This window comes from Petaurus breviceps, unplaced genomic scaffold, assembly GCF_028583685.1.
Source record: "Petaurus breviceps papuanus isolate PSGF00001 unplaced genomic scaffold, PetGlider_PUasm1.0 287, whole genome shotgun sequence".
Taxonomy (NCBI): Eukaryota; Metazoa; Chordata; class Mammalia; order Diprotodontia; family Petauridae; genus Petaurus; species Petaurus breviceps.
In genome coordinates, this window is record NW_027186029.1 from 1,745,306 (window position 1) to 1,772,880 (window position 27,575).

At 40.3% G+C, this 27,575-nt stretch overlaps 1 protein-coding gene across 1 annotated transcript; it reads left to right on the forward strand.

Moving 5' to 3' along the window:
* The first annotated feature begins 248 nt into the window (after positions 1-248).
* Positions 249-27,575, forward strand: LOC138167680 (vomeronasal type-2 receptor 26-like). The gene is made up of 6 exons (XM_069096625.1): positions 249-498; positions 3,474-3,765; positions 11,622-12,425; positions 20,097-20,324; positions 23,093-23,216; positions 26,605-27,575. The coding sequence occupies exons 1-6, from the start codon at positions 251-253 to the stop codon at positions 27,573-27,575; spliced, it is 2,667 nt and encodes an 888-aa protein (XP_068952726.1). The 5' UTR covers positions 249-250.

The window sequence follows — 27,575 nt, forward strand, 5'->3', positions numbered from 1 at the left end:
AATGTTCATAAAACTATAAAAGATCCATTTATCTTGTCCCATTGTCCTTGTCTCTGACATGGACCTGAGTAATGTCCCAATGTGCTTCCTCAGGTGGGGCAGGCAGACCAGAGCGTGGGCATCTCTAGGACAGGTCATTTCTGATTCTGGACAGCTCCTCATTGTCCATGACTAAGGAGGCTGACTTTGCTCTGGTCTGAGAGCGTCTTTGGTTTTCCCAGGCTTGGAACTTTGGCTAATTTTCCGGGAGATGTTGCCCCATATTCATAAAAATCCTTCTCAACTGTTTTCTTTCCTTCTCATATGTCTGCTGCTGCACCTTCCAGGCTCTGGGCACAGGAGTGAGAAGACCCGCTGCTTCCACCAGATTAACCCCATTGTTTCCCAAGATGGGGACCTGGAGATTGGGATCTTTTTACCCTTGTTCTCAGTTGAAGTCAACAACATGACAGGAGCAGAACTGTTTAAAAGTCCTAATAAAGCTTGTAAGCCTTATCAGTAAGTACCCCACTATGTCTAGGCATATTTTCACTGTGATGATTAAAAATGGGCCTTTATAGAAGGAGCAGTAGGGTAGGCTCATGCAGCATGAGACAATGGATATTCCCCCTCTCTTCTTATCACTGAATTTTTGACATTCTTGGTTGGGTTTTTGGTTTTTTTTGGAAGGGGGAAGGCAGGTCAATTGGAGTTAAGTGACTTGCCCAAGGTCATACAGCTACTAAGTGTTAAAGATTTGAACTGGTCCTCCTGTCTCCAAATCCATTGAACTGGATTTGAACTCAGGTCCTCCTGTCTCCATGGCCGGTGCTCTATTGACTGTGCCATCTAGCTGCCCCAATTTTTCACATTCTTCTCAGTTTCCCCTATATCTGATTGTCTTTCCAAAGCAAATAGAGGAAACCTCTCTCTTTTACTTTCCCTTTCACACTACTGTCCAAGAGACTTATACCAAGAAAGCTGAGTCCTGAGCAGGCTCGATCTTTTATCACTCTGTCTTTCCTGTCCTCATCTTTTGTTGATATTTAAGTAGTGGAAATAATTAAAGTCCTTATACCCCATGCCCCTCTGGAATTAGGGTAATATCCTGAAGCAGGAGAAGTTCTTGAGGCCTGTTCCCCTTTCACATTCTCAGAGTTATCCTTGTTAAGTGTACTGATATTGGAAAAGGAGATGTCTGCCCCATCTGTCAGAACGAAAGCTCTCATATTTAGGCTCTGCATTTTTCCATCAGATGATAAGTGCACACAACATTTTAGGGAGTCATGGAATCTCCTTCTTTAGGGAAAATGTTTTCTATTCTCCCCACCCACTCTGCCAGCGGTCAATACATTGGCAGATCTTCTCACTCTTGTGAGTGTGTGAATCATTTTCTTTGCTTATTCTTGGTGCTAGTTGCATGTTCATGGTAGTCAGAGCAGTCCAGACTAGGAACCACACCCAAGCTGACTAAACCAGCCCAGGAAAGAGTGTGAAGCTGAGGGCTCAGGAGGTCTGAGTTTATTTGGAAGAGAATGGTATAACCAGAATACAGCTGTAACAGGTGCTGAGTGAGATGTACAACTGTCTTTATGCAATGCCTGCTATTGCTCAGTGATGTCTGCAGTATTCAGGTCCTCTTCAGGTCACATGGGAGCTTGGTGCTATTTCTCTAGGTCAGTTTTGCTGAAATCAAAGCATCCAAGAGAAACGGAACTGAACTTCCTCTCTGGGACTCTGATGAAGAATGTTGACATTCATGCTGATGGCAGGCCTTAGATTTGGGTTTTGTCCTGTGTTATGTTTTTGCATAAATCCAGGTTTACATCACAGGAACTCTGTGTGTAGTAATGCAAATTCACACACAAGCCTCTGTAATTCTGCCCTGCTGAAATGCCATTCTGACTGAAATTCAATAGTCCCTGGGGAGTTTCTCTTTGTAATAGCTGAGGAATTCAGATTAGCAGCTGTCTCTTTCTTCTGGTTGTGGGATACAGACTATGAGAGACATCAGATGGTTCTTTGGCAAATGAACATTCTCATTACTTCTTCTGTACTTTCTTGTAGCTAAATGCTCCTAGAAATTTATCTTACTTTCTAGGACCTCCTAATGTCTCTGAATTTTATTTCCCTTTATACTTTTCTTTCCACTTATAAATAAGATTTTAAGTCATAATTTTTTGTCTAGAAGACAAATCTTTAAGTCATTGCTTACACTTTTTATGCTTTAAAAAGCTTATTCTAATTTCTTTATTATTCACCAACTAGGCAGATCTGGTGTTTGTCTTAGAGGGGAAAGAAGGTTCTACCATGCCTTTGTGAAACTTCCAGCAAAAATCCTGTTCTACGCCAAATGCCCCTTTATTCTCTATGCAGTCTCTGAATTTTATCTCCAGAACAGCACTTCTTGGTGAGGCTATATTTATGTGCTTTTTAATTCTAATTTGGTGGAAAATGACATAAGAAGAAAAAAATAGACACAGGTTCTCAAATTTTCTGAAATGCAGCCAGTGATGTCTTAAGAAAGATTCAAAATCCTGTGGCTCTTATCATGTTAAGTGAGGTAGCCAGGACTTGGGATTCTGTCGCGCTCACCTCCTGCCTGCATTAAAACAGGCCCAGATTAACTGAGAAGTGGCACCTGCTGGAAAAATCTTACTAGGTTGGATATATGTAAAATCATTGCCAAAACAAGAGATATTTGTTCATTATTATTGGCTTCCTGGTTAAAAACTTGGTACTAAGCCACAACCTTTAAAATGACTTTAGATTTCTCCTCTCCTTGTTCCCCATAAGGCAGGGCAGGAAGTGAGGATAGAGGGAAGCCTGAGTCATAACCTCATCTTCCATTGGAGATATCAGGCAGGATCTGAGGAAGACACTTGGGGTCTACATGGGCAGCACCTCTTACTCCCACATCGGTGTGAGTTTGTTTGTATCATTTCCTCCTCTTAGAATGGCCTTTTCCCCAAACACCCCAATATCAATATAATTTTCAATGTTCATGGGCCGTGATGCCCTCCATGACACCTTCTCTTATTTCTTCAGGGGCATGGGGCTTTTCTCTTGTCAGTTTTCTGAGACCCCAGTGCCATTCACCTTGGATATATTTCCTACCAGCTTGTGTTATAGTTATTGTTCTAGCTACTATCTGTCCCGCTATAGCCAAGCGTTGTAGAGTCAAGGACCATGCAGATTCTTTAGAGGACCTAGTCCATACAGGGTGCTCAATATTTATTTGTGGAATTAGTGACTGTCTCAGGCAGGCAGAATCACATAAGAACTTAAAGCCACTAGTCCTCACCATCTCAGGAATCACAAGAAGGGAAGACTATAGGAACAAGGCACATGGAGATGGTGATTTCTAATTCAATGCAATGAGAGGAAGAGCCCTTGGAGTCCTTGGCCTTCTTTCAGATGTCTGGGGTTGTCATCCTTCAGAAAACTATTCTTTTTGAAGGCTTTGTTAATGTTCTATGTTGTCACCCCCATAGGTGGATGCACAAAAATTACCAGCAGGCTTTGGCTCTTGTGTTTGCTGTAGAGGAAATTAACAGGGATCCCAAACTGTTGCCCAACATTTCCTTAGGATTTCACATCTACAACACCTACCACAGTGATGAGAGGACCTTGGAGAGCTCCCTGCTCTGGCTGTCTGGGCAGGGCCAGCTCATCCCTAACTACAGCTGCAGAGAGCAGGACAAGGCTGTGGCTGTCATTGGAGGGGTCACATCAGCCCTCTCTCTCCAGATGGGGACCCTGCTTGACCTCTACAAGGTTCCACAGGTGAGTGGTATTGAATCTGACATATCCTATGCCTGTAACAACTAAAATAATCACAATCAAACTGCAGCAACAAGAATAATGAGCATTTTTGAAGTGCTTCAAGGTTTTGAAATGGTTTACTTATGTGTTTCTTTCATCTTTACAACAAACCCGTAAGGCAGGTGGATTATTACTCCCCATTTTACAGAGGAGGATCCTGGGATTGAGAAAAGAAAATTCCTTGTCCAAGATTATTCAGCTAATATGTTTTGCAGCAGCATTTGATCTCAGTTCTTCTTTCTATCATTTTAACACTCTTGCCACTGAACTATGCATATGTCTCTACCATCTGGAAAGGTGACTCTGCCTTGGAACATCACCCAGATTGTAAGACAAGGATAGAAGTGGAATCATTTAACTTCCAATCCATGAAAGCATCTAAGAGGCAATCTGGATACACTTGCCCATTATACAGATAAGGTCACTGAAGATCGTAGAAATTAAAATGTTTGCTCAATGTTACAGTTAACAGGTATAAGAATTACGACTAAAACTTAGATTCCTGATTGTTCAGTTGAATGATCAATCAGTCTGTTACATCTTACTCTATTTCACCTTTCAAAATCATTTAGTTCATTAATCTTAGTTCTAAATCTATTGAGAAGAGTGTTCTTTGCCAAAGGAAGGCTGCACATGAGCACTGGCATAAAAGCTGCAGGTATTTGGGAGTGCCTATGAAGCTGTGCTAATAACACCATAAGTACTTTTAAGAATGTGCAGGTCCTGGAGTAAATTCCTGATATTTCTCAGAAATAGGCCAGGGACATGGTTTTTTATTGGCATTTTTATTTTTTAACACATTTTTAAAAGTTTCGAGTTCCAAATTCTATCCCTCGCTCCCTACTCTCCCCCCTCCCTGAGATGGTAAGCAACCAGATACAGGTTTTACATGTGCAATTTTGTAAAGTATTTCCATATTAGTCATTCTGTACAAGGAGAATAAAAGAAAAGAAAAAATGGAAGGAAGTGAAAATAACATGCTTCAGTCTGTAGTCAATCAACATTAGTTCTTTCTCTGGAGGCAGATAATATGCTTCATCATTAGTCATTTGGAATTTTCTTGGATCACTGTGTTGCTGAGAGTAGCTGAATTGTTCTTCATTGAACAGTATTGCTGTTCTTTCTCTTGGTTCTATTCACTTCTTTATTCATCAGGTCCTGTAAGGTTTTCCAGGTTCTTCTGAAATTATCCTGTTGTCATTTCTTACAACACAATGCTTCATTGCAATCATAGATCACAGCTTGTTTGGCCATTCTCCAACTGATGGGCATCCCTTAGGTTTCCATTTTTTTTGTCACTACAAAAAGATCTGCTATAAATATTTTTGTACAAATAGGTCATTTCCCCTTTTTGTCAGTGACATTGTTAAAGTGGACAGAAGACACATAGCTACATGTAGTATGAGGACCATCCTTTCAGAAAGTAGTTCACTTTTTAATGACTGGAAGGAATCTTCCATGAGCACTGCCTTTGGTGCTGGGCTAACCTGCACTTCAGGCCTTTGTCATTGACCAGGCACATAAGTGACTGCTTTGTTAGTTCAGAACCAAGAACAGAAGTGGGGGTGGCTTCATGGAACAGAAATAAAGGAAGAGGTGATTCTTAGATTTCATGAAATGGAGGCCAGTTTTATTATGACATTATTCACTTTGAAGTGACTGAGGGGCTCTTTCCACTTTATACTCACACTCCTCATGTTAATGATTTCATAGCTTCATTCAATATTATTTATCTTCCACAGCTGCACAGTTACTGAGTCAGCATTTCAGGGCCTCGAAGGAATATTGAAAAGGAGCTTTGTGGTGTCAATAGCATTGAATTCTGGTCATAGATATGGAGACCAAAACATGTACATACATACATAAATATGTAAATACCTCTGTCTGTATGTTTGTGTGTATATGTGTATGTATATACAGATATGTGTATACATATGCATATATGTATATTACTATATATGTACACATATATTTATATACACACTCACAATCTTCCCAGATTAAATGACATGGGGATTAGCTCTGGGTTTGGATTTGGAAATCAGAGTGAGATCCCTAAGTCAGGGCATTCATACACAGAATTCATCTCACATCTTTGTTTGCCGGATGATATAGTAGCATAAGGTCCTGGATAAGCAGTTTGGTGTGTCCATTCTGGGCTACTTTTTCCTTGATCCTAATGGGGTACAGCATGGCAGGAGAGGAGCTATGTGTCTGCTTACACAGATGGGTAGATTTCTTCATAGTGTGATATGTGGATTCATATCTCTTATCCTGATATCTGAAAACAATGATTGTTATTAGCAAGGCCTGGCATCAGTCCTATTATGGAACTGATTTGCTTTTTTTTATTAATGAGACCAGGTTTCTTCTTCAACCAGAAGGTTGGGTCATGAGTATCAGGGAGTTGGGCAGAACTTCTGATGCCTTTAGGTGCACAAACACTACATTTCAGTTATGTATGAGATCTCATCCACAGAATGGAGCTATGGTGGGTATAGAGAGTCATGAAAATCTGAGATGTGGTTAAGCCATGCTTTGTGTTATCAATGTTTTCCATGTGCCTGAGAGCAGTAGAGGGCACCAGACCACTTATACAAAGTTTAGCATACATTTAACTCCTTACAATTAATTTTGTATTTATTATTTACTTCCCCACAGTTACATGTAAAGACAAGTTTTAAAATATTTCTTTTTAAAACTTTGATTTCCAAATTCTCTCCCTTTCTTCCTCCTCACCCTCCCCCATTGAGAAGGCAAGCAACTCCATATATGTTATATATGTGTAGTCATGCAAAAACATTCATAACAATTATGTTGTGAAAGAAAACATAGACCAAAAATCTCAAGAAAAATAAAGAAAGTGAAAAAACCCACAAAAGTTGCTTTACTCTATACTCAGACACAATCAGTTCTTTCTCTGGGGATGGATAGTATTTTTCATTCTACGTCATTCAGAGTTTTCATGGATCATTGTGTTCCTGAGAATAGTTAAGTCACTCACAGCTAATCATCTTACAATATTGCTACTACTTTGTACACAGTCCATTTCACTTTGCATCAAACCATGTCAATCTTTCTAGGTTTTTTTGAGAGAATCCTGTTCATCATTTCTTATAGTACAATAGAATTACATCATAAGTACATACCACCACTTATTCAGCCACTCCCCAATTGATGTGCATCCCCTCAATTTCTTATTCTTCACCCCCAGAAAAGAGCTGGTGTAAATATGTTTGTCCATATACATCCTCTTCCTTCTTGTTTTTTGTCTCTTTTGGGATACAAACCTAGGAGTGGTATTGCTAAGTCAAAGGGCATGCATAGTGTTATATCCCTTTGGGCATAGTTCCAAATTGCCCTTTAGATGAGTTTTATCGATTCACCACTCTGACAATCCCTTAATGTCTCATTTTTGCCACATTCTCTCCACAATTTGTCATTTATCTTTTCTGTCCTATTATATAATCTAACAGGTATGAGGTAGTGTCTCAGAATTGTTTTAACTGCATTTCTCCAATCAATAGTGAGTTCGAATATATTTTTATATGGCTATGGGTAGCTTTGAAGACTGATTATATCTTTTGCCTAATTTTATCAATTGGGGAATGGCTCTTATTTTTAGAAATGTGACACAATTCTCTATATGTTGGAGAAATTAGACTTTATCAGAGAAGCTTCCTTAAATTTTTTTTCACAATTGCTATTGATAACCGTATTTCCCTCCCTCTTAGTCCCATTACCCGAGTTTATTCTATTCTCTCTTCTTTCACCATGTTCTGAAAAGAGTTTTGCTTCTGATTGCTCCTTTCCCTATCTGCCCTCCTTTCTATCACCTGCCCACCTTCTCTTATCTCCTTCCCCTTCTATTTTCTTACAGGGTCAGATAGATTTCTACATCCCACTGCCTGTGTGTCTTATTTCCCAGTTACATATAAAACAATTATTAACATTTATTTTTAAAAATTTGTTTTCAAAATTCTCTCTCTCCCCCCCTCCCCACCCGCCCTAACTTAGAAGGCAAGAAATTCAATATAGGTTATACATGTGTAGTCATGCAAAACACTTCTGTAATAGCTATGTTATAAAAGGCTAACTCTATTTCCCTCCATTCTATCCCACCCCCCATTTATTCTATTCTTGCCTTTTACCTTGTCCCTCCTCACAAGTGTTTGCTTCTGACTACACACTCCTCCAATCTGCTCTACATTCTATCATCCACCCTTGTCTCTTTCCCCCCTACTTTCCCATAGGGTAAGATAGATTTCCATACCCAAATGAGTATGTATATTATTCCATTCTTAATTCAATTCTGAGGAGATAAAGTTTCACTCATTCTCTCTCATCTCCCCCCTCTTCCTCCCCCCACTGTAAAACTTTCTTCTTGCCTCTTTTATGTGAGATAATTGACCACATTCTATCTCTCCTTTCCTACTTCTCCAAGTACATTCCTCTCTCTCACTTCTTATTTTTAATTTTTAGATAGCATGCCTTCATATTCAACTTACCCTGCACCCTCTGTCTATATATTTTCTCTCCAACTACCCTAATAATGAGAAAGGTGTCTTGAGTTATAAATATCATCTTTCCATGTAGAAACATAAACATTCAACTTTAATAAGTCCCTTATGACTTCTCTTTCCTGTTTACTTTTCCATGCTTCTCTTCATTCTTGTATTTGAAAGTCAAATTTTCTTTTCATTGAGAAGGTTTGAGAGTCCTCTATTTCTGTGAGTGTCCCCCTTGAAGTATTACACTCCGTTTTTCTGGGTAGATGATTCTGGTTTGTAATCTTAGCTCCTTTGACCTCTGGAATATCATATTCAAAGCCCTCTGATCCCTTCATGTAGAAGCTGCTAAATTTTGTATAATCCTGACTCTGGCTGCATGATACTTGAATTGCTTCTTTCTGTCTGCTTGTAATATTTTCTCTTTGATTTGGGAATTCTGGAATTTGACTATAGTGTCCCTGGCAACTTTCATTTTGGGATCTCTTTCAGGAGGTGATCAGTGGATTCTTTCAATTTCTATTTTACCCTCTAGTTCTAGAATATCATGGCAGTTTTCCTTGATAATTGCTTGAAAGAAGATGTGTAGCTCCTTTTTTTTTATTAAGGCTTTCAGGTAGTGCAACAATTTAAAAATTATCTCTCTTGGATGTATTTTCCAGTTCAATTGTTTTTTCCCACAAGATGTTTCACATTGTCTTCTATTTTTTCATTCTCTGTGTTTAAAAATTTTTTTTTTATTTCTCATAAAGTCATTAGCTTCCATTTTGTCTGTTCTAATTTGTTTTTTTTCCTTTCTTTTTTGGGAGGGCATGGCAATTGGGTTTAAGTGACTTGCCCAAGGTCACACAGCAAGTAAGCGTTATGGGTCTGAAGCTGGATTTGAACGCAGGTCCTCCTGACTCCAGGGACGATGCTCTATTCACTCAGTTTCCCATATATTTGAGAAATATGAACTTTATCAAACATCCTGCAAGTTTTTCCCCTTGTTTTCACTGACTTTCTTCATCAGGCTTCCATTTTATTCCCACTTTTCTTTTACACACTTTCCATTATACTTTTCTGTTGGATAAGTTATATTTCTACACCCAATTGAGTAAGTATTTACATTCTTCCACCTTTGAACCAATTCAGGTTAGAGTGAGGTTCAAGTGTTGCTGCCTCTCCTCAGCATTTTACTCTCCACTGCAAAAGTTCTTCCTTATGCACCTCTTTTAAGTGAGATATTTTTTCTCTCCCTTCTCCCAGGGCATCTCTTTCACTGGACAATTCTTTATTTTCTTCATCCTAAAATAACCGATGTATTCCCATATACTGTGTCTCTGTAAAATTCTCCTAACTTCCCTAGTGATGAAAAAGTTCTTAGAAGTTATGGGTATCATCTTCCAGTATATGAAATATAAAGAGTTTAACCTTGTTGAGTCCCTTATGATTCCCCATTAATTTTTACCATTTGAGCTTTACTGGAGTCTTGTACTGGAAAGTCAAATTTTCTATTTAACTCTGGTCTTCTCTTCAAGAATATTTTCAAGTACTCTATTTCATTAATTGTGAATTTTCCCTCACAAAATTACATTCAGTTTTTTTGGGTAGGTTTTCTTGGTTGTAATACTAGATCTTTGCTTTCTGGACTATCATTTCTCAAGATCTCTTGTCCTTTAATACAGAAACTGCTAAACCTTATGTGATCCTAAATATTACACCATGATGTTTGCATGATTTCTTTCTTGGTGGTTGAAATATATATATATATGTATATTTTTAATCTGAGAGCTCTGGAATTTGGCTACAATATTCCTGGGAGCTTTCATTTTGGAATTTCTTTCAGGAGGTGATCAGTGGATTCTTTCAATTTCCTATTTTACACACTGGCTCTAAGATATTGAAGCAGTTTTCCTGCTCATAATTTTTTTTAAGCAATCGGGGTTAAGTAACTTGCTCAAGGTTACACAGCCAGTTATTTCTGGGTGTGGTGCTGAGTATCTAAGCCCAGATTTGATCCCCAGATCATCGCGACACTGGAGCCTGTGCTCTTACTCGCCGAGCCACCTAGCCGCCCCTAAGCAATTGGGGTTAAGTAACTTGCTCAAGGTTACATGGTTAGGTGTTTCTGGGTGGGTGCTAAGTGTCTGAGCACGGGATTCGATCCCCAGGTCATCTTGACACTGGAGCCAGTGCTCTTACTCACTATGCTACCTGGCCTCCCCTTGCTCATAATTTTTTGGTATAGGATATCTAGGTTCTTTCTTTGCTTATAACTTTCAGGTACTCCAATAATTCTCAAATTAGCTCTCAGCAATGTATTTTCCAGGTCAGTTATTTTTCTAAAGATTTATTTTACATTTTCTTTAATTTTTTTTTTTTTGCTTTATTATTTCTTGATGCTTCATGGAGTCATTATCTTCCACTTGTCCAATTCTAATTTTCAGTGTATCAATTTCCTCAGTGAGCTTTTGTTCCTCTTTTTTGGTCAATTCTGTTTTAAAGGTATTGTTTTCTTCAATATTTTCATGCTGTTTTTTTTTTTTTACCAAATTGTTAATTGCCTTTTCATAATTTTCTTTCCTCACTCTCATTTTTTACCTATTTTTTACTCTTTCACTTGTATTTCATTTTGAAAATAATTTCTTAGCTTTTCCAGGAATTCTTGTTTGGCTTCTGTATAGTTCTTAGTTTTTTTTCCTTTGTGGCCTTGTTTGTCAATTGTTTTGACTTCATTGTCTTTTTCTGAGACTGTGTTTTGATTTTACTTTTTACCATACTAGATTTTTATGGTCAGACTTTTTTATTGTTTGCTCATTTTCCAGTCTGCTTCTTGACTTTTAACTTTTTGTTTATGTTAAATTTCTCTTCTATTTTCAGTGTGGGTTTTAGGGGTCGGGATCCTACTGAGGTTTAGGCTCTTTTGGCAATGCTATTTTCAGAAATAGATCCAGGGATTTCAAAGATTTTGGTGCTTCCAAGATGATATGATCTTGGGAGAGATGTAATCACTTGGCCCCTGATCGCTTACACTGGCTCATCAGGTCCCCTCCTGACAACATTGCGATCAAATGTAGAGTTTTCTTGGTAATGAAACTGAAGTGGTTTGCCATGTCCTTCTCCAACTAATGCTACAGGTTCTGAAACCGAGGCAAGCAAGATTAAGGGGCTTGCCTACACTTCTGTGAAGTGTATGAGACTAGATGTGAACTGAGGAAGCTGAGACTTCCTGAGTCCAGGACTGGCGCTGTATCTGCTACCCAAGTCTTCTGCCTCTCTCTCACTGTTGCCATGGGTCAAACTGATCCATGTTTCTTTCTTATCCAGATCAGCTACGGTCCTTTTGATTCAATTTTTACTGACAAGGTCCAGTTTCCTTCACTCTATCAGATGGCTCCCAAAGACACTTCTCTTTACCGAGGTGTTGTCTGTTTAATGGTATATTTTGAATGGAACTGGATAGGTCTCATTGCCTCAGATGATATGAGAGGTGAGGAATTCCTCTGGGAAATGAGAGGAGCAATGACAAAGAATAGTGTTTGTGTGTCCTTTGCAGAGAAGATCCCTGTCAGTGAGAGAAGACACACGGAATCACAAGAGAACTTCATGCCCAGGATCTTAGCATCATCAGCCAATGTGATTGTTGTCCATGGTGACACAGATTCATTAATGATTCTGAGATATTCACAAATACCTCTTTTACCCACAAGAAAGGTATGGATTGTGACACCTCACTGGGACATTACTATGAGACACCTGTATGTTGAAGGTCTTCCTTTCCATGGGGCTCTCACATTTTCATACTTGACTAATGAAATCCCTGGTTTCAAGACTTTTCTTAGGAGAGTTACACCCTCCAAATATCCAGATGACATTTTACTGAAGGAATTCTGGCGCTCAGCTTTTAGCTGTGCAGATCAACCAGACAACCCAGACCAAGACATCTGTTCACTAAATGCATCTTTGGAGATTTTGCCTCTGTGCTTTTTTGATATGACTATGTCTGGCTTGAGTTACACCATCTACAATACTGTCTATGCTGTGGCTTGGACTCTCCATGAAATGTTTAGGAGAAAATCAGAGAAAAGATCAATGGGAGATGAAGACCATCTAGTACCTCATTCTTGGCAGGTAATATTGAATTTGTGGTCACTTTTTAGCTATGGTGAAGTGCAGATATATTTTGGGACTGGGTGGGACAAAATGGATAATAAAGTACTTTTTAGCTTTCAAGTTCTCAGGTTATCTATAGTTTAAATATTGTATTGTTAATTCCTCATTCTTGCCAATCTGCATGTGAATGTTATAATTGCTGTTGCTTTCACAGAGTCTGGGAGAGATGTGATCACTTGTCCTCTGATCACTTGTTCCTGTCCATCAGGTACTCTCCTGACAATATTGTGATCAAATTTAGAGTTTTCTTGGTAAAGATACTGAAGTGGTTGCCATGTCCTTCTCCAACTAATGCTACAGATGATGAAACTGAGGCAAGCAAGATTAAATGACTTGCTTACACTTCTACTGAGTGTATGAGACTAGATTAGAGCTGACCAAGATGAGACTACCAATTAGTAGTAATTCATTTATGTGGAAAGTCATCTCTTTTGCAACAATTTTGCCAGTGCTTCAGGAAGTCAGGTTACCAATCACCTCCAAAGGTATCTCATTCAATTTTGTGGCAGCTGTAATTCCTTAAAAATGTCATCCTTAGCAAAAGTGGGTCTGATTAGGCTATAAAACATCCTACACTGGGGGACAACCAAGCCAATGTCCCATCCTTATACATTCTCCTCCTCCCAGAGAGTAATTTTTCATTAATTCTCATTCTGAGTTCTAAGCAGTTGCAGTTATGTTATGATATTTCTTCATAAATCATCAGTTATGCAGTTTATCATTAATCAATCAATTAACTCTGAAAACTCATTTCCGTTTATAAATGAACTGGAGAAACTTCTTTTCCTATAAAATTTTAATGATCTCTTCAATCAATCCCTGGAATCATAAGCTTAGACAAATACAAATTCCAATGGCCATTTAATTTATCAAGAATATAACAAATTGGGGTGGCTAGGTGCCGTAGTGAGTAAAGCTCCAGCCCTGGAGTCAGGAAGACCCAAGTTTGGCTCCAGCCTCAGACACTTAACACCCACACAAAAAAAACTAGCCATGTAACCTTGGGCAAGTTATTTAACCCCAATTGTCCTCCGAAAGGAAAATAAAAGAGTGTAACAAATTACACAAAGAAAAGCTTCCATCGCATATTTGTGATGATAAAGATTCTGGATAAAATCACCTCTAGCCATTAATGGAAGCTGTTGATTTTTTCACAATTATGGAAATAAACACTCCTAACAGTCTACTCTCAAGATATCAAAGTTCTCTCAAGATTTTTCCTCAGGATTTCTTCACAGGCTTATGTAAACTCAGATCTCTCAAAATGTTTTTCAGACTTTCTCATAATCATTAAGTTGTTTAGTGTCTCGGGAAAGAAATTATCTATGTTCTTTCTGTGTCTCACACAGTCTCTCTCACCTTCGCCATTTACTTTTCCCATGTGGCAGATAAACTGAGTCTTTTTATGACGCTATTCCCTGTTAAAATACCCTTTTCCTAATAATGTCGTTATTTTTGCAGGGAGGGGCTATAGACTTTGGTGTTTCATTTTTATAAAAAAAAACAAGGCTCTTCTGATTATTCATTTTATTCTTGGAAATGTCTCTCTTTATAGCCAAGGGTAGGCATGGAATGATCACTCACAGGCTTGATCCCACCACTGATCACCATGGAAGCTTTAACCTGCTCTGGCTCTGACCTAGGCTACTTGTCATCAGGTAGCTTGGTGACATTTTGCATATAAGAGCTCAACATATTTTTGACAAAATTAACCCATACATCCAAGCAGCTTTAGCACTGCTGCAAGTGAGAAGTTCTGAACTTAATAATCCACCAGACTCAGCCTCCCCAACCACAGGGACTACATGTATGTGCCATGATGTGAAGCAGTATCTTTTCCTTAACATTCAGTCTTTGCTCCCAGTTATTTCTTCTGGGCCAGGTAGACATAGCACAATCATCTTGCAAATGATATCTATTCAGGTCTTAGGAGAATACCACCGTACCTTCTCCAGTTCTTCCTTTTCGAGGATAAATGTCTCTTGCTCAGTAAAATCATCCCGAAATTTCGGTGTCTCTATCATGTTAAGTATACACAGGCAGTTTTCTCCCTAATCTAACTCTTCCAGTTCACAGCCCTTTTTATCAAATCTTCAGATACCAAGGCAAATATATTTTTACTAACCCTCATTAACTCCATCCTTGACTAAGTGTCCCCTCATTTTTCCAATTTAAGATTTGATCTAGCGAGTGTTCTGTTGTAATATTAGGGTAGATCTCTCAGTCATGAAACCCTCAATTTAAATATGCCTTTTGGACACGTACTATGTGATCCTGAACAACTTTCTCAAGCTTTTTATGCCCCACGTTATTGTAAAAGAGTATAATTTTCCAACTCATATGGAATCTGCTGTATTGCACGAGTAAAGGGATTTTCCTCACCAGGGAACTCCCCAATCTCATGAAATTACAGAAATTGAAGTTAACATAATTTTTTTGCTTTTTTTTTTTGCAGGGGGCAGGGTAGGGCAATTGGGGTTAAGTGACTTGCCCAAGCTCACACGGCTAGTTTTTTTTTGCGTGTGTGTTTCAAGTGTCTGAGGCCTGATCTGAATCTAGGTCCTCCTGAATCCAGGGTTGGTTCTCTACTCACTGCGACACCTACCGTGTTTCCCCGATAATAAGACCTATCCCAAAAATAAGCCCTCCCCTTACTGTGTAAGATTCCTCTAAAGTAAGCCCTCCCCCGAAAATAAGCCCTATTGAGATTGCTACTGTAGTGAAAGTGATCCCCTGCGCTACACGCTACATTATGGTACCCTCTGTATGCACCGTGCCCCCCTCCCCTGGGTGAAATGCACGCAGCGCTCTGAGCTGCATCCAATCAGAGCTGCAGCAGTGAGCACGTCATCCTGTTCTTCCCCAGTGATTTGCTTGCTGGCGCCATTGAGAGCAGTGCCACGGAGGAGAGCTGAGGCAGGACAACATAAGCCCTCCCCTGAAAATAAGCCTTCTGGTGTTTTTCTTTCCAAAAAAAAATTAAGAAGACAGTGTCTTATTATCGGGGAAACACGGTAGCTGCTTTCAGTTAATATCATCTGAAAGTCCCTTCAGAGACAATCTTCTGAAATAGTTGATCACATTAAACTAACTATCCACTTCGATTTTGACTACTTTCTTGTCATGTATGTAGAAGATTTTCCTTGATTCCATAGAATTTGAGGTTTTGGGTTTTTTTTAGCTTTTTGGAGGGGGGAAGGCTGGGTAATTGGGGTGAAGTGACTTGACCAAGTCACACGGCCAATAAGTGTTAAGTGTCTGAGGCTGGATTTGAACTCAGGTCGTCCTGACTCTAGGGACGGTGCTCTATTCCCTGTGCCACCTAGTCACCCCCTGAATTTAGTTGTTTTTTTTTTAACCAGAAACATCCTCAAGATCATGCCAAAGGAACATTCTAAAAAGACCATGACAAGTTAGTGCACTCCACTGAATATCAAAGAAGAAGAAATTTAGTAGTAATCCATTTCAAGGTTTAAATTCGTCTGCTCTTCCAAATAAAAAGACTTAGGCATGATGACACAATCAATCAATAGCCATTTACTAAGCACTTCCCATTGCCAGGCACTGTGCCATATACTTATGATACAAAAGAGGCTGAAGACAGTCCACACACAAGAAATTCATTATCCAAAAAGAAAACAAGAAAACAAATATGAAAAAATAAGTTATATCCAGGATAAATGGGAAATATAAGAAAGAATCAATGGAAGGAGTGAAATAGATTTAAGAGGGGTGGCAAAAGTTTCCTATAAATGAGAGAATTTTAGCTGAGACTTAAAGAAAGCCAGGGAGTCTAGTAAGTGGAGATGAGGAAAAAGAGTGTGGGAGGCATGAAAGAATGCCTGGAGCTGAGAGGTGGAATGTCTTGTTAGAAGAGCTGCAAGAGGGTCACTGTCACTTTATCAGAGTATGTGATGAGGAGTGAAGGCATGAGAAAACTGGGTAAGTAGAAAGGGACTAAGTTAGTAAGGGATGTGAATGCCAAACAAAAGACTGTATTTGATTTGATCCTGGAGGTGATTGGGAGACCCTGGAGATTTTTGAATAGAGGAGATGACATGTCCATATCTGTGCTTTGGGGAAATCCCTTTAGCTGTTCGATGGAGGGTGGATTAGACTGAAGAGGCTTGAGGCAGGCAGAGCCACCAGAAGTCTATTGCCATAGTCCACGTGTGTGGCGATGAGGGCCTGTGCCAGGGTGGTGGTGAAGAAATAGAGGAAAGGCTGGTTTAAAATGGAGCTTGCTTGGTGTGAGGATTGAGAGAACCAGTCTGATTAACACTGACTCCATTTCGGGCTGCCACGTTGGATTCTTGCCCATCTTGTTGTTTTTCTGTAAATCACTCTTGAGAAAATAGATGATATAAGGTCAAGGGTTGGGAACCTGAGGCCTTGAGGTCACATGTGACCCTCTAAGCCTTGGGTGTGGCCTTTTGACTGGGTTCAAGTTTTGTAGAACAATTGTGTTCATTAAGGGGGCTTGTTCTGTGAAGTTTGGATTCAGTCAGCCGGCCGTACTCGAGGACCTAGAGAACCATATATGGCCTCCACACTGACTGGTTTCCCACCCCTAGATACGCCATATGTGGTTTGGTAAATGCAGGTGGATGTAATTCATCAGAATCTCTCAATTCTGGGAAAGCAAAGATCTCAAAACCCACTTGCCCCCTTCCAACCCAAAGAAACTCACCCCCCCCCTGCCCCTTCCCTATCTTGGGAAATTTACCATCTTTCCTTTAATTAGAAATCAGATTATCTAATCTTATATCCTGGCTTATACCTTGTTAGTTTTCTTTTAATGCAGAAAAATCTTTCCCCCCCCACCTGCTGTATTCAAGGTCCAGTACCAATGTGATGAGGCTTGGCCCTGATTTTTCATTGACACTCATTGTTTAATAAATCCATATGCTCAGAATCTTGAACCTCTGTTGCCTGTGTTATCTGAGATACAATCCATCACAGCAGCAGTGTTAGAGAAGAGAAGGAGGCACATTGAAGAGAAGTCTCAAAGGTGGAATCAAGAGGCTGTGACAACATATTGAATAGAAAGGGTGAAAGGTGGGGAGTACCAAGGCTAATCCTGTACTGAGCCTGAGGGTCTGAGAGGATGAGGTTGCCCTCTGCAATAAATGAGGAAAGTAGGAGAGGGAAGAACTTGGGGGGAAGACAATGAGTTCTGCTTAAAATGTGTTGATTTTAACATTGACCATCCAGGTTGTTGGAAATGTGAGACTGGATGACAGGGGGCTGTAAGGCTGCCAAGTCAGGGGACTTCTTTCCCTATGTCGCATGATGACCGGCTGAAAGAACTGGGCAGTTGGGGAATAGAGGATTCAAAGGAGTGGGACAGTATAGGTTTGCTCAAGAATTTGAAAGATTTGCTCATGGAAGAAGGATCAAACTTGTTCTATTTTGCCCAAGAGGGAAGAAGCAAGAGCCGGGAGTGGAAGGTGCCAAGAAGCAAAGACGTTCATGAGGTCGGGATAGTCATTGGAGCTGTCCAAAAGGGCAGTGGCTGGGGGTTGGGAAGATCCACCTCATTGCAGCACTTCTAGCAGGGCAATTAGCATGGTCTGTTGCCCTTAAGAACCATTGATGGATTTATCAATTTAATCAGAATTTTTAGGTATTTTGCAATGGGAATAATTTTAGGGATAGGTTGGGAAAGAAAGTCACTGAGGGTCATCATTTCCATAGAAATCTTAAGGATGTGTGAGTGTGAGTGTGTGTGTGAGTGTGAGTGTGAGTGTACCCTGTATATATACAGCCCCTGTAGGGGTAGCACACACGTATATGCAGATGTGGATGCCTCCGGCCTTTCTCTGGGAACTGGCAATTGCCTTGACTGGATGTGAATCCAACAAAATCAGGGTTATCTTTTTTTAGAAGGCTGCCAAAGGAAACCAAGCTCAGTGACTGAATGGGCCTCTCTTCAGTTTTTAGCACTATAAGTGAAGCCGTGTTCTGGGCAATCATCGTGCGTAATCAGTCAGTCAATAAGTATTTCTTTAGTGTCTACTATGTGATAGGCCCTTGTAAATAAGGTGGATGTTAGTGTGTGTGAAGTAGACTTTTGTTATTCTTTCTTAGAATTCAGTTTCCCAGGATCCATGGCCATAACGATCTCTTGCTCCCAGGTATTAGATGTGAGTCCTCAGGATTGTGGTTCAAAACATCTCCACCATGCTTGTGTAGCATTATATAATGATAAATAATATAAACATTTGTGCTTAAACTGTAGGCACATACAGAGACCGCACAGAAAGATGCAGAGACGAGGTGACCTGAACTTGAGAGGATATTGCTAACAATATGGTGCCCTATAAAGCCGGTGGGCACTGGTCAGTGATTGGGGAACCCTTAGGGCTTAATGCTGTGTGTGCCTCCACTTGGTGCTCTGAGGCTTGAGGGGATTTAGGGGCATACACAAGCTGTGCCTGTCTCGATTGACCCCATTGAGAAGTAAGAGTAGCTGCCCCACTTCTTGCCGGCCCCTGCAAGAAGGGTGATTAAGGAATGCTGTAGGAGTTGACTCTCCTGTTATCAGCAAACCTTGTGAGAAGACTAGACTAGAATAAAGTAAGATTATTAACCCCTTCTTAGTGTCTTTCCTGTCTGAGCAGATCAAGAGTGAACCTGTGCTAGCAGGCCCCTGTGAGCCTTGTTTATCTCTCATAAAGCACTGTACTAAGCACTGCGCATACAGAGAGAGTCCTTTCTCTCAAGGAGTTAACCATCTAAGGAGGGAGGTGACCAGAAGCAAACATACAAATAAACCATCTCTTGGATAAATAGGAAACAAGTAAGAGAGGGAAGACACCAATATTAAAATGAATTGGGAATGTCTTCCTTTAGAAGGTGGGGTTTCAGCTGGCATCTGAAGGGAACCAAGGAAATGGGGATGAGGAGGAATGGAATGGAAGCCAGGAATGGAAGACAGCCCGAGGAAATGTCAGCTGGAGCCAAGACATAGAGTGTCTTGTTCACGGAACAGCAAGGAGGTCGGTGTCCCTGCACTAAAGAGTAGGTTTGAAGGTGCTGGCAAGTACAAGAGTGGGAAAGTGGGAGGGGCTTAGGATAGGAAGTGCTTGGCATGCCAGATAGAAGATTTTGTGTTTTATTCTGGAGGTAGTGGAGAGCCAGAATAGTTTATTGAGTGTAAAAGTGAAATGGTATGAACTGCACTTCAGAAAAATTATTTTGGTGTCTTACTGGAGGATTGATTGGAATGACGTAAGGCTTGTGGGAGGTAAACCCATCACTGGACTATCGCAACAATGCATGCATGACTTCGTGAACTTGTGGCAGTATCACAGGAGAGGAGAGGAACATATATGAAAGATTCTGCGAGGGTGAACTCAACAGACCTTTGCAATAGTTTAGATTAAGGGGGTGAGAGACAGTGAGGAGTCAAGGATGAGACGGAGATTATGAACTTGGGGGTTATTGGCAATATTGTGGGTTCCAGAGATTCACTTCTATGTGTCCCAGCAGAAAGCCAGATTTCATCCCACCTCCCAATAAGACTATAAAACTCCATGAGATCACCCAAAAGTTCCAGTATCTCTCATATAAGGCAGTCCTTCTCTTGGGCTTGACCCACTGATGAAGAATTCTCTTCCCTTTCAGCTGCATTCCACCCTGAAGAACACCCAATTTAAGAACAGTGCTGGTGACCAGGTATTTGTGGATGAGAACAGAAGATCAGAGGCTCAATATGCCATCATGAACTATGTGTTCTTTCCTAATGAGACTGAAGCTTTATTGAAAGTGGGGCAGTTTGTCCCTGAGACTCCCCTTGGTCAAGATTTCACAATTTGTGAGGATGTTATAGTGTGGGGCTGGTGGGATTCAAAGGTCAGAAACATTTTCACTGGTACCTTTACACTTCTCCTCACAGGAATAAGTCTTGCCCTCTTTGGTTACTCTGCAATGCATATATTTATGAGTAGAAAACATTGAATGACTACTCTAAAAATAAGATTGTCGGTCTTGATAATGCATAGACCTCACTGGCCATCTTGCTCTCATCCTCCGTTTTACAAATGAGGAAACTGATATTCAGGAAGCTTCAATAATTTATTCAAAATCACAGAGGCAATGGCATCCTCACTGGTATTTTGTTTCATACACACATATATCTAAATATATTTATGTGTGCATGTATATGCACATATACATGGGTATATATACATATGTGTGTATATATGTATTATTCTATCAGCGAATTTCTCCATCCCACTGCAATTCTTTCCTCCTCTTAATCAATAGTTAAAGAAGGACAATGTGCTAATTTGCCCTAGCCTTCCATTCTTTTTTCTACCTAATGTATTCTTCTTCCCATCTTTCCATTCTTCTCTTGAGATCATGAGGGCATAACCCTCCACCCTGAGGTACCTAATTTGTCTACCTCTATGACCCCTAATTATCAGGTTCAGAGGTGACACTTGAATTATCTCCCCACATTAGAATGTAAACTACTTAGGCTTCATTAGTCTTTTATCATTGTTCATTTGTGTTTACGTTTTATGATTCTCTTGACTCATGTTTGAACATCAAAGTTTCTGTACAGACCGAATCTTTTCATGAGTAATACATTGTAGTCCTCTATTTCATCAAAGAGCTCTCTTTTTTGCCTTTTATGTTCCTATTTAGTTTTGCTAGGTAATTTATTCTGGGTTATAAATCTGTTTCCTTTGCTTTCTGGAATATGTCATTCCAAGCTTCCCAATTCACTTAAGCGGTGGTTACTAAATTGAGTATAATTATGGACTGTGATCACTCAGGACTTGAATTCTTTCATTCTGTCTGCTTGCAATAGTTTTTTTGCTTTTGGGGGGGGGAAGGCAGGGCCATTGGTGTTAAGTGACTTGCCCAAGGTCACACAGCTAGCAAGTATTAAGTGTCTGAGGCCGGAATTGTACCGAGGTCCTCCTGACTCCAGGGCCAGTGCTCTATTCCCTGCACCACCTAGCCACCCTTGCTTGCAATTTATTTTTGTTTAGACTGGGAGTTCTAGATTTTGGCTGGAATTTTCATAAGAATTTTCATTTTGGGGCTCCTTTCTATTTCCATATTTTTGCTCTGGTTCTAAGAGAGATCTTTACATACTAAACTGTATTAAGATGTTTTGTAAAAAAATAAGGACTTAGCAAAAACTTCTAGGAACTTCTGTCAGTGACCCCCCTCCTAAGATGACCTACTTTCAGGGCTTCCATCAACTGTGACTACTCCCAAATGGCACCCTGAGAATTTGTTTATAGGGGTCACACGAATGCCTGACCCATCTGAAACTAGTTTGGCCACAAATAAGCATTGGTAGTGGGATACTAGTGTACAACAGCATGTGTTCACTGTATTACCTGGAGGGCATATAAAATTTACCTTTAGCACATAATGCTGGCTTACCAAAGGGGACTACCTTCAATGGACTTTTACAGACCCAGTGACCCTATTCCTGTCTAGCCATCACAACATGCAGATGGAGAAGGCTGAGAAACTTTTGACCTTCTGCTGGCCCTTTTGTAATAGCGCCAGTAACAATAAAACTTCTTATGCCTAGCATATTTTTGAATCCTGTAGTTTTTGCTTTTGATTGACCCATTACTAATTTAATTCTAAAGGATGCTGACCATGCCTGAGTGAACGGCTGCATAGAATCAGATGGGCGAATGTGGAATTGAAAATTGATGCACCAGTTTATTATGTATTAATTATTGCTTAAGAATTGTGTCTAATCATTGGAATCAGTAAGAATTCGTTTGATTTAAAAGACAGTTTGACTACTTAGAGTCGGTAAAATGGTTTGACTTTTTAAGACGACCAAACATCCCCATTTCTCTCTACTACAGCCTGAATTCATGGACCTAACACGGTTAGAATATGTTGTGCCTGTCCTTAAGCCTTTCACAAGGCTACTCTGTGTGGTCATTGGTACAGGACTTTCCAGATTTTCTCGAAAAGGTTCAATACCTATTTTCTACTTTCCATGGACTTTGGACACCCCCCTTTTGCAAGCAAGTTGGCATGATTATGCCAAACACAAGTACCCTCTCACAACTTTATCAACTGTATAAAAGACTGCTCAGTTTGCTCCAATGCTTCCTAGACTTTCAGAGAAGTCTTGGGTTAACATTTTATTGTAAACTCTTAGCTTTCTTAATATAATTGATTGTATTTGGAATTTTGTGAGACAATTTCTCTTCACCACAGATTTTTATTGCAAAAAGGAATCTCTTCCAACTTAAAGACATGAAAGGAGGGGACAAGGGAAGGGCTATTTTCAGCACCTAATTTGCGCCAGGACGCTTATAAATATTATCTCAGTTTATCCTCCCCAAACCTTATGAGATGGGTACTATTATTATTCCCATTTTAAAGCGTGGTAAACAGAAGAAGAACCAGGTTAAATAACTTGAATAAGGTCATATAACTAAGATGGGGTGCTGGATTTGAATCCAGGTCTTTCTGTTTCCAAGTTAAGTATTTTATCTATGCTACTATTTGTCTGTATGTGGAAGGTCTTGTGAAGCAGAGCTCCATAGAAAATAAGCTTCCCTTTTCTGAGTTGAAGCTCAGTATTCTTGGGTAAAGGTGTATTTTCCACACTCCTGTTATTGTATTAGGTTCCTTGTGGGGTATGCAGTGACAGTTGTGAGCCTGGATTCAGGAAGTCTCCTTTGGAGGGGGAGCCTGCCTGCTGCTTTGACTGCCTCCCATGCCCAGAAAGGGAGATCTCCAGTCAGAAGGGTGAGTTTCTTGGGGGATCTCTCTTCTTATGGACATCAATATAAAAAACCCCAAAAGGTTATTCGTGTAAAGTCACCTACAATTCTAAGGCCATCACTGTCTGCAAAAGAGATCATATGAGACCAAGGAAAAGAGGAAGAATGAAAACCTCAATGGATGGAGTTTCTGGGTAATTAAGATTCAATTTATTAATTAGGCTAGCCAGAAATCAATAAATTGATGATCATTGGTTTCTCTCAGTACCTGAAGATACCACAGGAGACCGTGAAAAGTCTTCGATCCCTTCTGAAAGGGTGAAACTCAACCTTGCTCAGTGGACATTTAGTGATGGGGTAGGCTAAAAGTATGAAGCTCCTGCTGAGAATGTGGCTTGGTCATGAGACGCAGGACCCTCAAAACCTCTGGGTAGAGGAACCTGTTTCCATCTAGAACCTCTGACTCATCTTCTTTATGAGCTCTGTTTTCCTGTCCTCTAATTGAGTGGGTGAAGGCCCGAGGTACTTTTCCCAGGCAAAGGCTCACCCAGACTTCATTCTGTTTCTATTCTGAACAGAAAGAAGGTCTTCCAGGTGGGTGCGGTCATGCCAAGCTAACGAGCATGTCAATTGAGGGCTAAGAGAAGCTAAGATCTCATCAGTCTCCCATGTCCTTCAGAGATGAACTGACTTTTTCAGGAGCTGGGTTTTAACAGAAACGAAAGGAAACGGGTGGATCACAAGTAAATGATTAGCTATTAATATAATAATACAATATTAATTTCTCTCACTTCCCCCTTGAATCACCCAGTTTCCTCAGTGAATCCCTGATTGGTATGACAAACACTTCATCAAAAGTTTTTAACCCTGGGGCTTCTGATGGGGAATGATGGCAGGGAACAAGGGAGAGAAAATTATAGAAGAGAGAATCTCTGAAAGTGACTTGAACTGGAGAAGAAGATCTGCTAGAAGCTGTTCTAATGTCCCACCTCTTCCAGAATACCTAAAAAAAGAGACCTCTACAAGACCAGAGAACTGCATTAAAAGAGGTTCTCAGATGTCTGAGCTCTAACATATAATGGGCAGTGGGAATGGATGGCTGAGAAAGAGACTGAATCGTTGCCCTTTGTCAGTGCTGCTTTACCACAGAGGGATGTCCCCAATTATTTCTGTAAATGCACTGGTCAATCTCTCTCCCTCTTCCCCTCACTTATTTATTAGAATTGGTCCCGTGATGTGGAATTTGATGGTTAGCTTAAGGAAGTTTAAGATCAGGCACAAGATGTCAAATAGCTACAGAAATAAAAGAAGAGAAGGGAGCAGTTAAATCTTCTCTGAAATGTTTCTGATCTAACATAAGCAACATAACCTGACAACCTTTGTAGATTACAGCTACATCTATCAGGGCATTCTTTCCTTCTCCCTTCTCCCTTGTTTCTGACTCTGTCTTTGTTTCTGTCTCTGTCTCTGTATCTATTTCTGGGTCTGAACCTCTCTGACTCTCTCTCTGTTTCTGCCTCTGTCTACCTCTCTGTTTCTTTTTATTTCTTGCTCCCCTTTTCCTTTCTCTCCTTTTCTCCATCTTTTTGTTTCCTTCTAGTTGTCTTTCTCTCTGTGTCTTCTTTTGGCATTATCCACCCGAAAATTTAATTCTGGCTTAAGCTCATATGTTGCTTTAACTGTGTCTCTTTCCAACAATGTTTATCCATCAAGAAGTAAACAAATCCATGCACCAACACATGGATAAAATAATACTTTCTCTCCATGACTATGATTCCAAGAATTCACGCAGTTAGGTTTCAGAATTGCTGAACTTTTACCCAAAGAGAAATAAGTCTGAGTATATAATTACTCTAGCAACAAAGAGGTTCTAGTGAGGGGGACTCACCGATGGCACACATTGGTTCTCTTTTGTAATTGAATTAAAATTAAAATCGTTATTACTGCCCCACTTTTTGTTGCCCGACTGCCTACAGGAAACCATGCATGCTCTCCAAAGGTGCTTACAAACCTGATCAGAAGACCTAGTCCCTCTGCTAAATTTCAGGGGTATCCTCCAGAGTTGGTAAGGTCCTTCAGATGTATCTGTTAGTCAGCAAATTATGCTCTTTGTGTCTAGCTCTGCAAAGTTAAAGAATTTTTGAGTATAGAAATAAAGTTCCTCAAAAGTGTTTATCTTGCATACCCACACATTGCAGAAAAGTTGGGAAAGATTGCATATTTCCCAGGAATGATATTCATTTAGAAAGACAACATACACAGATTATTCATCAGTATGCATGTTTGAGACAGATAGCTCAATAAATGGACTGGACCAAGAATTGGATAGGTAAGGAAGAATAGGTTATCAAGTACATGGGAAATTGTAGGTCTCCTCTTCGATCTCAAGGTTATTCCAAGATTGAAGGTATCTGAAAGATTCAAGTTATAGGAGATCACATAAAAGAGAGGGAGAAGCAAGAAGGAAGAAAGTTGGATGTGTAGGGAAAATACAGGCTGTGGACAGTGAGGATGTATCTAGGGATCTGGAGAGGGTTTTGAAATGTCATGTCCAGGGTAAATTTCAAGAAAATTTCATGGATATGAATGGAAGGGTTAAAACATGGTCAAGCCACTATTCCAAAAACAAATGAAAATATACCATCTGTGATCCAATGAGAATTTGGCTTTAAGCTATATGATTAAGCCCTGATATTGAAGGGTTATTGAATTTATCATAGGATAGCATCAATTTTCTGAACATTAACAGGAGTGCTTCATACAAAATAAAAGATTTCCCTGTGAAAAAATCTGCCAGCCATTTAATAAATCATCAATCAATAGCCATGTACCATGTGCCAGTCTTGGTGACAAAAAAAATCGTGGGGACAAAGACAAAAGGTAAATAATTCTTGCATTCAGGAGCTCCCATTCCAACGGAGGAGATCACAGGAAAATATACAGTGTATGTACCTCCACAATATTCAGAAACACAATTATTTGTGCTTGGGGCTTCACTGGGAGATGGGAAGATTGAGGAAAGATCAATGGAGACAATCCACAGCTAGACAATGCACAATGAACACAATGAACGCAGATGTCATCTTTACATTTGATACTAAAGGGCTTCAGTTTCGAAGGTAATTGTACTGAAAGAGTAAACCAGAAGCAACCAGCATCATTCCTTCAATAAATGGCATACACAGAATCCATGTGATCCAAGCCCGGTCAATGATAAAGGACAGGAACAGAGTCGACTCAGCTTTGGAAACTGTATTACTTATGAGTGGCATTGTCTCTTAGGAAAGTGTGAAGGGGATTTTGCATTCTATGGAAGCAGAAAGAAATGTGGTGCATCTTATAACTGTTTCCTACATCTGGGCAGGGGAACAATTCTTTAAATGTAAACACCGAGCCCTTCTTTGTCTCTGCAGATGCAGAGCAGTGTATGAAGTGCCCAGAAGATGAATACCCAAATAAGCAGAGAGATCGCTGCCTCCCCAAGCTTGTGAACTTCCTGAATGTGAAAGATCCTTGGGGAATGACTTTGGCCTTTCTGGCCATTTCCTTCTCTTTACTGACAGCTCTGGTTCTGGGGGTCTTTGTGAAGTTCCAAGACACTCCCATAGTCAGAGCCAATAACCGGACTCTGAGCTACACTCTCCTCATCTCCCTTGCCTTCTGTTTCCTCTGCTCCTTGCTCTTCATAGGCCAGCCTACAGCAGCCACGTGTCTCCTCCGACAAACAGTATTTGCAGTTGTGTTCACAGTGGCTGTTTCCTCCATTTTGGCCAAAACCATCATAGTGGTTCTGGCTTTCAGGGTCATAAGGCCAGGGAGCAGCATCCAGATGTTCAGACATCCTAGAGTGTCCAACTATGTCGTTCTTGTCTGCTCAGGGATGCAAGTGATTTTCTGTGGCATCTGGTTGGGAACCTCTCCCCCCTTTCCAGAAGCAGATGCACACTCTGAATCTGGCCACATAATCCTTAGATGTAATGAGGGCTCTGCTTTTGCATTTTACTGCATCCTGGGCTACATGGGCTTTCTGGCCCTGGGAAGCTTTACTATAGCTTTCCTGGCCAGGAACCTGCCTGATATCTTCAATGAGGCCAAGTTCATCACTTTCAGCATGCTAGTGTTTTGCAGTGTCTGGGCCTCTTTCCTCCCCACATATCAGAGCACCAAAGGGAAGGCCATGGTGATTGTGGAGATCTTCTCCATCTTGGCCTCCAGTGCTGGGCTGCTGGGCTGCATTTTCATTCCCAAATGCTATGTTATCCTTCTGAAACCAGACCAAAATACTGAGAAGCAGATCAAGAACCACTGGCATTCCAGAGGCAAGATTTTTTCTGGAGCAAATGCTAATACTTCTAGTTCTGGGAATAATAGGCTTGAAGAATGA